Here is a 16,910-nt window from a genome sequence, read left to right as displayed (position 1 = left end):
CAGCTACCCTCTGGTTTTCAGCTGTATTTCCTTACTTTCCCACAGTGAGGAAATTGATAATAAAAATTAAGATGGGAGTAAATTTCTCTGCTCTTTTTGAAGATGAAACAACTTTTATTCTCGCATTTCTTCCCTTTTTTGGCTCCTTAAAGATGTCCCTCCCCATTTACACTTTAGGAATTAATTTTTCTTCCCTCTGTTTTCTTAACTTTTATATCTTTCCGTCTTATCTCAACTCTTTCTCTTCTAGTTTGCTTAGATAGGCAGCAGCTTCCACACCTCTCTGCTGCCATCAGCCAAAGGAGTTCTCTGACTTAGCAATGAGCAGAAGAATGAATAATCAGTTAAGTAATTTAGCAGCTAATCATTCCAAAGTCTCAGGTAAAGTGGCTATTCAGGCATTATCATCAGCACCCTGGACCACAGAGGTGTAGTCACAGCAGTGAAGACAATTTCCCAATGAGTAGGAAATTGGGGAAAATGCCAGGAAGATTGTGTGTATGAACAAGGAGCTCCTGGACAAAACCAAGCACAAAATCAGGTAATGGGATGAGCCTCCCATTCTCTGAACCTCCCATTCTCTGAGCCTCCAGGGATGAAGCAGAGCAGAGACAAAGCCCAGAAGGGATTGAATCTGCTGGGGGTGTCAAAGACAACAAGCAGGGCTTCTGTAACTATGCAGGGGACAAAAGGAAGGCTCGAAAAAAATGTGTGCCCACTGCTGAACGAGGCACTGAGCAACTCAGCAACACAGGACAGGGACAAGGCTGAGGTACTGAACACTTTCTTCATCTCACCATCTACTAGCAAGACCGGCCTTCAGGAATCCACAAGCTACAGGGATCAGTGGGAAATGCTGGAACAAAGAGGATGTACCCTTTGTGGAAGAGGACCTGTCAGAGAATACTTAGGCACACTGGACCTAGTTAAGTCCAGAGGCTCTGATGCACCCGCTGAGAGAAAAGCCTGATGTCACTGCCACACCGTTCCAAATAATCTTTCATACATCACTTTGACTACTTGGAGGAATACCTGAAGACAGGAGTAAAGCAAGAATCACTCCTATCTTGAAGTTAAAGCACTCAGGGAACTGCAGGCTGGTCAGCATCACCTTGATCCCAGAAGATGATGGAGCACCTAATGGTGGAAATGATTTCTAGGCATTTGAAGTACAAGAAAGTCATCAGGACTAAGCATGCAGAAAGTCAGCATGCATTCACTAAGAGCTAGTCATGCTTGATCAATGTGAGAAACTTCTTCAAAGAGATGAGTGGCCTGGTATGTGAGGGAATTTCACTATAAAATCCTCACAAAGACACCTTTGAATTTATGGGCTAGATGACCAGACAGGAAGGTGGATTGAAAACTGAGGCTGAACAGTGAGCCCAGAAGGGAGGTGATGAAGTGATGAGTGGTACAAAGTCTGAGGTCCAGGGTCAGTAGTGGGTCAGTAGTAGTTCTGTGTCACACTTTCATTAAGGCTATGGATGAGGGGCAGATGAGGCAGCACCTGAGCGATGGTGACCCTTGCTGGTGGCACCGAGCTGTGAGGGGCTGATACACCCGAGGCGGTGCTGCCGTCCAGAGGGACCCGGACAGGCCGGAGAAAGGGGCTGACGGGAACCTCAAGCAGTTCAGCATGGGAAGAACCAAGTCCCGCAGCAGGGAACAATCCCAGGCACCAGCATGGGCTGGGAATGCCCAGCTGGGAAGCAGTTTGTCAGGAAAGCCCCTGGGCCTCCTGGTGGACACCAAGGGTTGAACATGCACCAGCATCAGCTCTTCCACCAAAGAATGCTAAAGGCACACTGTGCTGAACTTAGAAGCAGTGTTGCAGTAGGTTGAGGGAGATCATCTGTGCTCTCTGCTCAGTCCTGGCTGAGGCCACATCTGGAGTGTGGGTCCAGTTCTGGGCTCCTCAGTACAAGACAGGCATGGGCACAATGGAAAGAGTCTCGTGAAGGATCACCAGAAGCACTGAAGCATCTCTCTCTCCAATGAGGAAATGCTGAATGAGCTAGAGTAGCTCATTCCATGGGTGATGGGAGTAGCTCACTCTCATCCTAGAAAGAAGAAAGCTCAGGGGATCTCAGTAGTGTATAAAAAGACCTGCAGGGAGGGTGCAAAGAGGACGGGTCCAGGCTCTTTCCATGCCCAGTGATAGCACCAGAGACAATGAGCACACACTGAAACATGGGAAGTTCCTCCTGAGCATCAGGAAACACTTTTTTCCCTGTGAGGGTGACTGGGCACAGGTTGCCCACAGAGATGGTGGCATCTTCATTCATGAATATATGCAAAAGCTGGATGTGATCCTGCTTGAGCTGCGTGGTTTGGGCAGATGACATTCAGAGGTCCTTGCACATGTCAGCCATTCTTTGACTTTGATTCCACAAATTGTTCACCACAGGTAGTTCTGAGCAAATAACAGGCAGTGCGCTATGTGCTTTGGATTCGACAGCTAAATGCAGCTCTGGGACTCCAGACTCACTGCAAAGGTCTCTGTATCTTTCTACAGAACAGTGCAATGACAGTGACCTCTTAAAACAGGTAAATCTGAGAAATATTTTTACTTATTTTACACTGCATGCATCTGCTCTAGGTACTGGATAAATGCATGTAAGTTCAAACAAGAATGGCTTGGGGTCTAGGATTTGATTTACCTTGAAGGAGAAACTTTAATATCACCTACAGAGCTTAAAAACTACAACGAATGCCGACAATGTGTGTAAATCAACAGAGTTTCCTTTGTTGGTTTGTAGTTTGTTTTGTTTTAAATAATTTGGAAGTTTTACTAGCATAGAACCTATTTATAGATTATACAGTAGTACTATGTAGGGAAGGAAACAGTTCTGAAATGCGACTAAAGATGATGAAAATAAATCAAAGTCCTGAAATCCTGCTTACAGTTATTTGCTATTTTAAGTAAAAGCCTTTTGATTATTTTGTAAAAGAGAAATGCAGCTTGCAATGCTCAACTAGCTTACCATTCTCCACCATAATTGCTAAATCTTTCTGTGAAATGATTTCATAAAGAAGATGGAATGATACCCATTTTTTCTGGCAGTTCAGAATATTTATACCTGCCATTAGCATAATCTTAAATAATTCATTCTGTTCAAGCTTCTGCTTTGCACAGCAGCAAATCCCTCTTTTCTATCTCACCTGTTAGTTCTGCAACAGTGAAAGTCAGCATGCTGTAAGTCTTCCAACTTTTAAGTTACTGGTCAGTGCATTCCTTTTTTTTCCAAAAGGCCTATATATACATCACTCTACTCTTCCCAGAGAACTAGATTAAGCAGATTAGAAAATCTCATACCGTTTCTGCTGAAGTTGCTACAAAACTTGTATGTTATTTCTTGGCTGTTTTATACTGTGTCCTTACAATTTTTCCATCATTTATTACCATCCCTATAAATAATTACCTTTCTCAACTTGCTCTCGTGCTTGTTGGTTGGTCATTCCAGGGTATGGGCACACACCTAAACTGAAGGTCTCCCACAAAAGGATTCCAAAGCTCCATACATCACTCTCAGATGTGTATCTCCCTAAGAAAAGGAAAACAAACCTTTTACTTAACATATAGAGAAATCGGTATTTCAGTAATTATGGCCTAAATTTCCTGTAAAGGTAAAAGTGTTATATTGGCAAGCTTCAGGCAAAACGAAGTCATAGCTACTAATAAAACATTCTACACATTTCACAGTCTTCAGTATTTCAAAGAATGAACAAGTTATATTAAAGCCAATACTCTGGAATTACATAAGCTCACCTTAAATTCTACTATTATACACCAATCTGTTATGCAAGAATTTCTTTCCTTCTTAATGTACAAAAACATTTTTCTTTTAATATAGAAGGACAGTAAAATGTCAGGGTTTTCTCCCTTATTTACAACTACTTTCAATTCCAAATATTCTTTAAAAATTACCTTTCCCAGCTCTCCATTTTAGCATGGCAGTGTTTATTCTGAGAAGAGCTATCACCAGGACTGTTTATGAGCAAGAAGAAGACCTGGTTCTCATGTTTTGAGAGACTGATCTCTGAAAATCAAAGTATGGCTGGACCCTGCAAAGCTGATGCACTGAATCAGTTTAGGGGAAAAAAAAACAAAATCAGACCTGCTGGTTCCATTGCCTCCAACATGCTTCAGAGATTGCAAAACAGATAGATAATTGAATTCTAAGCCTCTTTGTAGAATGATACAGGAATTTACAGCAAAAAGGAGATCTTTTGGAGCAGATATTCCTAGATTGTCCCTGATGGAGTCACATCAGAAAAAGACTCCTAGCCTTTTGTAGCAGAATCAGTGAAAACATTACCTTAAAAATCCATTTTCAACATTACTTTCAACATTTTTCATCACTGTTCTTCTTTGTTCCATACTATTACTTTGTATTTATGTGTCTTTGTTCTTTAAAAACATCACTTGTGAATGTATTGTTTGTTTATCTCTAATCATCAAACAAACCAAACTAATCCACTTCTGACTAGGAGAAAGAAGGAAAATACATGTAAATTATAGTGACAGTTGATGACAGCGACAACTGTTCTGACGTCAGAAAATTCAGTTTACTCTTAGACTAAATATCACTTCCAGCTGTGCTGTGTCAGCTTGTGTCATAGTTGGCAATTACGGATATTCACTACGCTCTTTGGAGGAAAATTAGTTTTCTTGTCTGTGTATCCCACAGTAGGACATTGAGCAATTTAACACTTTTCACTGAAAGCATTCAGCAGATACAAGATAGGTGATTAGCTGGTTTTTTTAAAAGAAAGTTCAAGTTCATTATTATGAACAGCTAATTATATTTTCTGCTATTACATTATCTGAGGGGAAAAAACAAGATCTGTTTAGACAAAAAACCCAAGTCCTCCCCACGTTACTATTAACATCACAAATAACTCAAAATATTGTAGGGAGCAAACATACATATTAAATGTATTTAAATTTTGAAAGATGGGGAAGTAAAAACACCCCATAATTATCCTAAAAATGTGCTGGTTTTGGTGGGGTAGAATTAATTCTATTCAGAGTAGCAGGTAGAGGGCTGTGCTTTGGTTTTGTGCTGAACACAGGGCTGATGATTCAGAGATGTTTTTGTAATTGCTGAACAGGGATTGCACAGAGCCAAAGCCTTTCCTGCTTTTCACACTGCCATGCTGGGGAGGGAACTGGGGGTGCCTGGGAGGGGACACAGCCAGAACAGGTGACCCCAAACTGACCAAAGGGATATTCCAGCCCATGTGGCATCAGGCTCAGGGTATAAAGTTGGGGGAAACAGGAGGAAAGGGGGAATGTTTGGGGTGATGGGTTTGTCCTCCCATTAATGGTGTAGAATGGATCTAAACAGCACCCACACAGAACCAAAGGTTCCATTTCTCAAAAACTCCAGTGGCATCTGAATTTTGCTTCTGACTTATGGCACAATGCCCTAACACCTCAATTTGCCCTGATCTGGTTTCTAGCTTTCACAACTTGTGTCTTTTCCTAATTTAACATACTTTAGTGACTGCTCTTAATTTGTCATACACAGTGACTTCAGCAGAGACTAAAACTGAACTTTTTTTGTAGCTTCTTAAGTACATTAGCATTCATGTAGTGTCCAAATGACCCTATTCCTCATTTTCCCCCAACTTTTGAATCCTGATATTCAGCACTGACCTAGCCAGTGGTTACTAACTAGTTTTGAAATACTGCAGATTTAGTTTTATTTAATTTTGGTATCTTAAGTACCTCCAATCTTGCCTACACAAATCAATGCAATTCTTACAACCTTATTATTAGAATGGAAAACAACAAAATATAATCCAGTAAGTTTTACTCATATCTTTCAAAGAAGTGGAAAAAAATATCCTTCAAAAACACACAGAAATCTTCCATGACATTTTGAAAGTGGAATACTGACTACCGAACATATTAAAAGATGTTTGAGAGAGCTTATTTCCAAACATTACAGAAAATGACTTACAGCTGTTGGAGTATGTATGTGCTTTAGGAAATACAAAATAAGTAGATACTAATCCAGAATCCCCTCTTCTCTTGTATTGTGCAGAAAAAAACAGACTTGGCAGTACAAGTGAAGGTGTTGTCTCAAGAGCATGTTTCCTGATAAATTTAGCCAACTGGACCTCATATGGTTATAAGGATAGGTTTTCATAATACATCAAAAACATTGTATGCATTTCCAAAATAACAGAAATAAAAACCCAAAACACCTTTACACAGTGGATCAAACACCCAAGAGAGCAAAGCATTCATCAGTGAATGCTGGCAATACTAACACCTCTTAGAATAATTGCTAATACAGGATCAATTACTGCAACTGAATTTATTGTCAGCCTTTTAAAGGGAAGATCTGCTTACTGTGTTATGTCATTACCTGCTGCAAAAGTGCTAATGAAAGGAAGCATTCTGCTATCAATCATAATTCACAAACTTATGATTTCCAAGGCATGATTTCCAAAAAAAGGCTTTAAGAGATGGCAGAGATATTTATAGATACTTCAAATGAAAAATTTAAAAATATTTTATTCTGTGTACTCAACTGGTTTAGAGAAGTACATTCAAAACATGCCATCATTTATTAAATGTGCTGCTTCTTCACAGCTCACTTTACCTAGAAGAGTTTATTTTTCTAGTTTCATATAAGCAAAAGAAGCTAAGAGCAGCAGCTTCTGATTCTATTCTGGAACTATTACCCATGTAGTGTGGACCACTTCCCTCAGTGATAAACAATGAATTTGTATCCCCAACGCAACAACCTAGTGATATAGAAAAATGCAGGTTAAGATAAACTGCAGTTAAAAAAAACCCCATAAACAAAACAATGACTATAATTTTCACTAATGCAATGAGTTATCTAACACAGTGGTCTAATACATTAACATTTTCTACTGTTTTCAATGAGGGGCCATAAATATGCAGAACTTGCCATTCATTTTGCTAATGATCATAATTTAGATGACTGACGAGGCTGTCTACAAGAATGAGTCAGCAACAGAACCAAAGCACTCTGCTATTGCTGCATAATAGCAATTCTGATGTTGCTGCCCTATAGTTTATTGGTGGCCAAAATGTGTTTTTACAAAAATCAGACTGAAATATTAAAATTATTTTAAACATCATAAATTTGAACAGATGGAAAAAAATTGCATGTATATACATTTTAATATTGTGGCTCTGCTGCTCTTTACTGTCCTTTGAATTTTTTATTTTTTTAAAAAGAAAATTCAGTTGTGTTTTTACCATAGTTCAGAGCTTCTGGAGCAGTCCACTTGATTGGAATCTGCTTTAGGCCTGATGATGAGTACACGCCATCGTCCTCTTGCCGTGACATCCCAAAATCACTTATTTTCAAAATGTTGCTTTCACCTACCAAGCAGTTCCTTGCAGCCAGGTCTCTAAATTAGAAAAAGAAATGAACACACACATTTTTACAGATTTGAAAATATTTGGAAATCATTTAAACTGACAGAGCCCCTCAGCCAAGAGGATCATGCCTCTCAGAGGCTTATTTACAAAAAGGTAAAAAACAGTTCACAGGAGTCGTGGGTAACCAGAAGTCAGGGAAGAGGGAATAAGAGAGAAATAATCCTATGAAAAAGTGAGGGGAGGAAACGCTGCAAGTGTCTGAGCAGAGATTTTCCTGCAGTTCATGGAGAGGAGCCAGAGTGGAGCAGTGGAGGAGTGTGAGGCTGAAGGAGAGGAGCTGTTACGGACAGAGCAGAACCTCCATTCCCTGCTCATCCCTTGGCAGAGGAGGTGAAGGATTCCAGAATGAAGGAGTGACTCAGAAGAAGGGAAGAGGAAAAGGTATTTCATTTTTTGTCTTTTATTTCTCACCATCCAACTCAATTTTAATTTGCAATACATTAAATTCATGTTACCCAAGTTCAGTCTACTTCGCTATGATGGTAATTGGTAGGTGATTTCCTTGTCTTTATTTTGACCTCCAAGCTTTTCTGTCTTATTTTACTTCCCTGACCTGTTGAGGATGCGAGTGAGAAAGCAGCTGCTGTGGATGTCTGGCAGCCAGGCAAACTTAACCTATCACAACTGCCCTCAGTGGTCACAGAAATAAACCCCAGATTAATGATTCAGATCCTATGCAAAATGAAACAGAAGTTGAAGAAGCATCCTGAAATGTGTTCAGGATGTGTTTCAGTAAGAAACCCGAGAAACAGATCCATCTTCCCTCTGCCCATTAGAAGTTTCTATCAAAAGTTAAAAGCCACTCAGCTTAGAAAAGGAATTTTGTCTCAGTGATGGGTGAGAAGCTCAGAAAGTCAACTCGCTCCAAAAAAAAAAGTCTGTTTATGTTTTTAGATTAGGAGACATGCAGTAACACCTGATAAAAAAAACTACTGTGGCTTCTCTACATGCTAATAATATATTATAAACATACTATATGTATATTTAATTTTTGTGTTTCACAGCTTATTAAAATACAATATAATAAAATAAATATTATTATTCCCATTGTAATGTAATAAAATATAGGAATTTTTTAAAGGGGGAGATGTTAAGCAAGAGGATTAATTCGATACCATTAGTAACATCATGGGCAAAATATTTTTAAACTAAACTTATTCTGTTTTTGTTTATCTTAAGTAGCTAGTATGCTTACAAATGGCATACATGAATATTCCAGAAAAGCTACATTAACTCTGATGTTTTGAATTGGAGCTGTGGCATAATTCTGAAGTGAATCCCCCGAGCACTTAATGCACATTCATTGGTTTTTGAAGAATGAATTTGGTGCATGCAAACTACATTGCTCTTGCAAGAAACAAACTTAGAATTCTGCTCAAGATGTGTATGGAATTTGTTTCTCCAGCTACAGAATTTTGTTTCTATGGAATTTGTTTCTACAGCTAATGCAGAAAGGTCTGAACCAGTGGCAAACAGCTTCCAACATTAACCATGGTAATAACAAAGGACTGAACTACATTTAACCCAAACTAAAAGCCTTGAGCCATATTTAAGAAAGCTGAAGCTCATGCATCCACTTTAATCAGCTCAGCCATATTGATACTGGACTATGTTATTCAATATGTAGGCAGAGCCTAGTTATGACCCCAAATATTATAACTTGTCTCAAGAATTCTAACATATTTGACTCATGCAGCTTTTCTACTTCTAAGAACATTAATAGTTCTAGATCTTGAGTGATATAAATGAAGTTCTTCTTGTGGTTTGAGAAGATGGACCACTAAAAATCAAATCTGAACTTGCAGGGATCAGCTGAACATGTACACAAATAGATAAAATAGCTCAGTGTGCACTGCGTTACATAGTTTGATGTTAGCATGTGGTATCATTATGTACAGCTACACTAGCTAAAGCAAGTGAGCTGCAAAACAAAATTAAATTGTTATTGTTTATACTCAAGTGTGTAAAAAGTATGACCACAGAACTTCAAGAATTTTTGACTTAGGTTCCAATCATACTTCAGTAATTAGTTCTTTCATCATGCTACACAATATAATCTAGATTTTGTAACTGATGCACATAAGGAATAGAAAAAGTAATGAGCTTGTATCTCAAAAAAATTTATAGTTAATTGAAATCACAGGCATTTCCTACCTGAAGTCTGACCTAGTATTTAAACATATTGAGTCAGGTTAAGAAAAATGCATATACTGAGCTGCCTTAGGTTTATTCCTCATGCGTAAGTCTGATTATTAGGGAAAGCAGATTGTAAGTAATATGCACAGTATGGTGCTTATAAACAAAGACTACACTGAGTTTGCATAATTTTTTTTTTTGTTTTGTACATAGAATGTGTTTTCTTTTTCATTCAGAATCCTCTAGAGAAAAAGCCTTCCATCCCTACTGAAAATGGATGAAAACACTTCCATGAAAATCAGCTGGTATTTGTGGAGGTTTATAAAGACTGTGACTTTATAAAGACATCTTGTTCAGGATATATGTAAATTAATGCTACAAAGAACAAATTATATGCCTGCACATTATGAGTCTCAGAAAAAGGTATTAATACCTTTTTCTGCTTTTATCTAAAACTTTCCCACTTTTGATGCTATAATACTCTGTATTGCTTTCAACACATCACTTTTATCAATAAAGCCTTGGAAGCACTTCATATATTTACCTTTGACAAAAGCAAATTTGCCTTTTTCCATCTTCATGTGTATGATATGCTCTAACTTACTTAGAAAATACTTTAGATATGATTATTTCATTCCTGAGGCATACAAATTACCCGAAGTTAGACTGTCTTGTTAGTATTTCTACTGTCATTTTACATCTGTTTCATATCCTCAGTGATTTGTCGCTTTATTTTACAGCTAATTTTTATACGTATTTGCATGCTTAAAAGCATTTTTAAAACAGTTACACTGAAAGCTATGAATACTTCATCTTTTTTACTATTATTCTGAGGGTTTGGTTAAGATTATTCTGTACTTTTCAAATAAATTCGTCACTGTTCCTCATTATGCCTAACAGCTTCCTTTAAAAGGATGTTCTTATTTTTCAGTCTAGACATAAGAGAAAAATATAGAAGATGCTTTTGGTCAATGTGATTTAACAGAATTTATAGCCAGAATCTGGAAAAAAAAAATAATGGCATCAGCAACTATTACTCCCATCACTTTAAAATAATAAATCTTGACATTAATTTTCTTCTAGTGTCCATTACTGTAATTAATTTTTATTTTCTACAGATAGGAGTTCTAGTATAATAATGTTAAGGGGTTTATAAAGACCATTTACTTCTTAAACTCCCTTAAGAAATACACAGAATAGAGTTTCACTCCAAATGGAAGATAAACAACATGAGTTAGGGGAAACATGAAAATATAAATACAGAAGTCTGATGACTAAACTATGAGAAGTCAACTTTAAAGACAAAATCAGTGTTAAGTATTTATAGTAAATCATGACTCTACATGGACATTAAAAAAACCAAATTAAATCAAACAACAACCCCTGAAACACAATTAAAACAAAACCCCCGCAAACCAACCCCCAAACAAAAAATTCCACCATAATCAACATTCTATTTTCCCTGTCTTCTTTTCCCTGAAAAAACAGTGTGTTCTATTTGCTTTCTCTTCCTTCTCCCTAATGTTCCCTAAAGCAAACATCCTGAGGAAATACAGAGATAATTGTATGAAATTAGGTGTCTCTGGGAATTTTTTTTTCTCATAAAGCATTTACTACTTAAAGCAGTAATTCCATAAAATCAGTATTTATCTTTAATAGAAAGCAAGAAAATATTCTTTATTTACATTGTGAAAGCTCTACAAATTGGGCACACATTACACTGAGGTGCTACAGAGTAAGCTCCTTAGTATAAGAAAAGCTGACTCTCACTATTTAATACCAGGATTATGTAAATTCCTAGTACTGCTAGAGACAAAGTCTCTTCCTCCAGCTACTAACAGATAAAAACTAGTATGCAAATTGGAAATTTCCTTTTTAAGCACCGCTCTGCAGTCCCTATAAATACAAACAGGACATCTCCTAGGGATCTCTAATATGGGTTGAACCTGCTGAAACTGTGAGAGCTCACAGGACTTTTGCTATAAATTCAACAGGCAGTTCAAGGAGGAAGTAGAGGCAATTTCTCTGTGCTGGGAGTTGTACCACCTGGATTCACACCTGTAAGACATAAACCTACTAAACCTTTCACTAAGGACATTCTTACACTTCCTCCTCACCTTCTCCTCTACACCCCATAGGATCTGTAGAGCAAGTACTACCTAGCATTGCTGGCAGTGGAATTTCATGAGTTAAAAGAAGTGAAAACAAGAGAGTAAACTCCTCACAACTAAACCAGAAGCACAGACTGCCTCACTGAACTAATTAGCCATTTTACATTACATCCCTGGATGTAATTACATTACTGGATCATGCAGTTAAAATACTCTTAGGTGACAAAAACAAGTAACTAAATAGTGAACAGGATCGGTTTATCTCCTCTGCACATTAAATTCAATGAAAATAGTGTATTATTTAAACACAAAAAAAGGAGTGAAAAGTAAAATTACAAGATAAATTTCTAGGCTTTTTGTGAACTGTAAGATAGCTACCTCACCTTCATACACCTGATGTAATTTCCAATAGCATCTAAATCAAAACACGGTAGTGTCTAAATCTATTTCAGAACTTTCTTGATATGCGTATACTAATTTTGCTGTATGTGGAGAGTCCAACAAATAACATGTGCCTTGTAACAGACTGGGAATGCAAGGATATGGGGTTGTAATTGTCCAAGTTATTAAAGCTTATGTTCTCCCTGTAGGAGGGCACAGCTGCAGGCTCTGGATGGTTGGAAGCTGGTTGGGGGGTGAGAAGCAGTGATGAGGAGGAACACGTGGACAGTGTGTGAATGGGAGCTGATTGGGTGATGGGACATGTGGACAGCAGTACTGAAGCTGAGCAGCCAATGGGTGCCCTTCTGTTAAGTTTTGGCTATGCCCTGCAGAAGCTGAAGATATCAAAAGGAAGTGTTTTCTACAATAAAGTGATTTCCTTTGCATGCACAACGGTGTCTGTGTCTTTGTTCCAACGTTGCTACTTGGGAAAATAATAGAGGGTCAGAAGAACCTCCTTTGATGCATTCTGTGTTTTCTTCCCTCTTCTTACTTTATTTCTTTACATTATTTTAGCTATTATGAACATCAGTGGAGCCATATTACCCACAATGCTAATAACTTTTCTCAGTTCCTCATATAATGTAAGTCCATCTTCATCTGCACAGATAACAGTGTTGGCAAACCGGAGAAACTCCAAGTTTGATACAACAGTGATTTCTCAATATTGTCAGGTGCTCTGCTTGCCACCCACAATTTTGGATATTGCTCAGTTCCTCTCAACTATAAAATAAGAAACTTCACCCACCTCACAGCATTGATGACCTTCAATTATTCTTTCTAAAGCACTTAGCACTTAAGTGAAGGACTTAAAAATTTTGTAAAAGGAACTCAAAAGTTAAAAAATAACAAAACAACGCCCACAAAATTCAGTAGCTGAACACAACTGTCAACTTTTTGTCTTCAACCCAGATATGACTCAAGGGACTGTACAGACATATTAGGAAACCTTTATCTTTGAGTTTTATTTTGGTAGCCTACTGTGTGCCCTCCACTTTCCTAGAAGAGCAAGTTATCAGCAATTTTAAAAGAGATAAAGACGGGGATAGTAGACAATGAGCACTTCTGAGGAGAATCAAAGCAGTAGACCATGAAGATGGAAATGACACAATAAATTGCTGCATCATCTATTTCTCCCCACTTTTCCTATTCCTGAGGTTGTCCTCACAATGCCTGCTCCTCGAGCAGAAACATTCCTACCAGCAACATCTAAATGATTTTTACCTGCATTGTTTCTCAACTGTTCTGAACTGTTTAGAACTTAATAGTTCTTGTTTTTTAATTGCTTGTATTCTTCTGAACAGTTATTCTGATGAAAATGGCATCACAGTAATTTTGGTCTATAACAGTCCTCTATGCATTGATACTGCAATTTTTCCTGTACACTGCTGATTACATGTAATATGCTGAAAAAAAGTCTAATGCTTTTCTTTTCTGCTTTTCTGCTGTATCTTGAAACAAAGGTTTGCAATCCAATTTCTTCTGTCTGCCCATTTTACTGAAAAGCTAAGGGTCTGGACAGTCATCAGAGTGGAAGACAGCATACACTATTAGAGTGACTGGAAAATGAAAAACACCTGGAAATTCTTAATGACTGGACAGACAGAGGAGTAACACCTGCTGGGTTCCATGCAACCATTCCTAAGCTCTTGGGTTTCAACAAAAATATTACAGGACATAAGGACAAATATGGGTATATTTGAGAAACATATAAGATTTTTAATAGTCCTTTTTTAACAGAAAAATCTCTTTGATATTAACTGAATTATAAGGGAAATTAAATGTCCAAAAATTAATTATCCAAGATGTACCAGAACACAAGTTTACATTTTGGGCTTGATAAAATTACAGTGGACTTAAATCACAATCACAGTGCCATCCATTTCCATAACCAGTCATACAAGTAAATTGTATGGAAGGAAGAAAAATACCATTTTTAAGCAAAAATTGTCACTATCCCATTCAATGAAGCAACTAAAATTAAATATAACAGTAGACCACAAATTTTGCTAACAAGTGCATTTTTATTATAATATCATGGCTTTATTCAACCTGTGTGATAGTGTAAGTCTAGCTACAATGACTGTCCTTGCCCTTTTAGACCTGGAGGATCACTCAATTTAGTTCTCCATTCTGAATTTAGCTTTGAATTAATCTCTTCTTTATTCTACTCTATCGTATAATGTCAAATTGTAATTGATTTCTCTGTGCAGAAGCATTAAATATTGGTTTAACTAATTTAAAAAACTGGAAACATCTGAATAGGCAGACCAGATACAGTCAAAGGTCATATTCCCTTGTCCATTATATATCGGTGATAGAAAAGGCTGCATGCTGAATTTAAATTTAAAGAAAATAACTAAAGTAGAGTAGCTTCTATCACTGATTTTCTGATGACTAAGTTTTTTAGAAAAGAAACTTTTCATTCTAATAAACAAAGCCGTCTTCTAGTGTTAATATCACAATGTATTAGGTTCAAATGACTAATAATGCAAGGCAGAGCATACGGAATTGAAAAACACTGCAACTGCCCAAGAAACCAAGAAATCCAAAAGCATAATTATAATATAATATTTTTCCCACCTTTTCCACTAGAATGAAATAAAATAGCACAATAATACAGTATTTGCAGGGTTTTTCAAGTCCTAGTGAAAAAGGAAGCATTTCAAAGTCTTCTCAGGCTAGATTTAAGTACTAGCCACAGGTGAATATCAAAATTCATCTAAGACAGGTAGCAACTCTACTGCTTTTTCAATAGCTAGCACCACTAATATGGTATGCAACAGTAGCCGTAGTTTAAGTTATCTTTACATGCATTTCCATCATTTAAATTTACTTTTGCTCCTACAGCAGATAGTCATGGATTAAGATTTTTAAAGTAACAGATAAGCCTGGACTAATGTTCATGATTTTTCAGTAGATAAAGTATTTTATAGGAACTAGATCCTAAAACACTTTATTAATGAAGGTAAAAAAAGGTGAAGGTAATAAGGCTACAGAGAAATGAAGCATCCAGCCTAATTAAGGTACACTACATATTCATGAAAATAATACACAAGGCATAAGAGAGAAAACAAATACATTAGGTCTGATTAGAAATCATGAGGAAAAGAGAGAGCAGAGGAGTAGCAGCATCCAGCAGTGCTAGACAAGACAATTGTGTTGCAGTCCTAAACTGAGTGGCTAGAAAGTAAAAAAAAAAACCTCCTGCATTTTTAAGAGACAGTCACAAAGAAAGCCAATAGCAAAGGGAGAAAAGCCAGCCACATTTTAAGGCAATTACTCATTTGGGGATGTTTCTTATTTAGGGAGAAAATAATTTTAATGGATGACACAAGGAGCATATGCCAGCTAAGCATTCTTGGCAATGGAAACCATTGAAAAAGTTATACAGTAATAAACCATTAATTCATAATTTTCCAGTCAGAGAAAAAGAATTATAATTTGTACCTTACAATATCTCTCCACCTTTAATGAAGGATTACCAACAAATGCTTAGTGGCATCTTGAAATATCTTAATATTTTATAAATAGCCTATTTTGTAACTATAATAAAATAATCTTAAAACAAATGAAAATGAATATGGGGAATAATTTACTAATTGTCCTAGACAGCTAAGTAAGATTTGCAATTAGCTTACAGAAATACAAAAGAAATTTCATGTGACTAATACATTGCAGAGACTTATATATAGAAATTTAGAGGAACAGAATCAACTATTCACTTCCTGTAAATTAACAAGATAGGAAGTAAACTGAACCTCTGTCCTGATTTATTTTATTACTTAAAATCCACAACAGTTTTCCTACTCAAAAATAAAACTTGCACGTGGAAGAAAGTATTTTTCTTTTTTTTCATCATAAAGAAAAGAAGAAAGTGATGGAATTTTCATGGAATTATGGTGGGGTATCCAAAGGAAAAAAAAGAAAAAACAAAACAGTGCTGATTAAGAATCTCGATTACATCTCATATTGATAGCAGGAGATGGGACAGGACTTCCATAGCTTTTGGGAATTGGATGAACTCACATGTTACATGCATATCCACCATGGTAAAATTTTCTAGCTAGGCTGAGTCAAGGAAGAGATGTTAGTAAGTCCAGAGGCTCCAAGTTCATCAGGTATTGAACTCTACCCCTTTTCTTATATTAAAACCTTATGCTATCTCATGAAGTGAAGTCATCTGTTACAAAAATGTCCTTTCCCTGGAAAATCCAGAGTTCTACATTTAGAAATAGCCCCTCTGCCTCTTTGATTTCTCTCTTTGAAGCATATTCACTCATGTACAGGGTCCACTCCCTAAGGATCTGAGTGTTCCTTGTCCTAGTAGGATTCAAAGTTGGAAGAACAGAAAACACTTTACTCGTGCTTAATCTACAGACAGGAAGAGAATTAACTATTAGAAAACTATTGCAAAGCTATGGATTTACCGCACCTGGCTACTATTTGGAAATATTTCCACACAAAAAACTATTCTGCCATCACACTGTAGGAAGACAGGATCCTCTTTGTCATTTCATGTTACATTCATTTTAGCATTTGTTGTGGGCACAGGCTATAAAATGACTGAAGTTCAGGTAATCATCTGTTAAACATTTAAAATCTTCCTGCTTGAAGAACCATGGCTAAGAAATTTCTTAGAAGGTGATATAACATAGAGAAACAAACTGGAGTTGCCTGTTTGCATTTAACAGCTTTGTTAATGATCTGAGGGAAAAGCCAAACAGGAATTTAATTAAATTTCCAGATGATATCAAATTAAGAGCAGATTCAAGCAACAGTATGGG

At 36.9% G+C, this 16,910-nt stretch overlaps 1 protein-coding gene across 3 annotated transcripts in view; it reads right to left on the bottom strand.

The window, feature by feature from the left end:
* The window catches only part of FER (FER tyrosine kinase), a 154,356-nt gene that overhangs the window by 8,232 nt on the left and 129,214 nt on the right, over window positions 1-16,910 (bottom strand). For all 3 annotated transcript variants that reach the window (XM_015652887.3, XM_033511339.1, XM_015652888.2), the window contains 2 exons: window positions 7,250-7,404; window positions 3,426-3,548 (listed from right to left, as the gene is read on the bottom strand). In XM_015652887.3, the coding sequence (XP_015508373.1) occupies window positions 3,426-3,548; window positions 7,250-7,404 (278 nt within the window). The remainder of the gene's footprint in view (window positions 1-3,425; window positions 3,549-7,249; window positions 7,405-16,910) is intronic.

Source organism: Parus major, chromosome Z (assembly GCF_001522545.3).
Source record: "Parus major isolate Abel chromosome Z, Parus_major1.1, whole genome shotgun sequence".
Classification (NCBI taxonomy): domain Eukaryota; kingdom Metazoa; phylum Chordata; class Aves; order Passeriformes; family Paridae; genus Parus; species Parus major.
The sequence above is the reverse complement of the archived record's forward strand: the minus strand, read 5'-3'. Positions and strand labels throughout refer to the sequence as shown.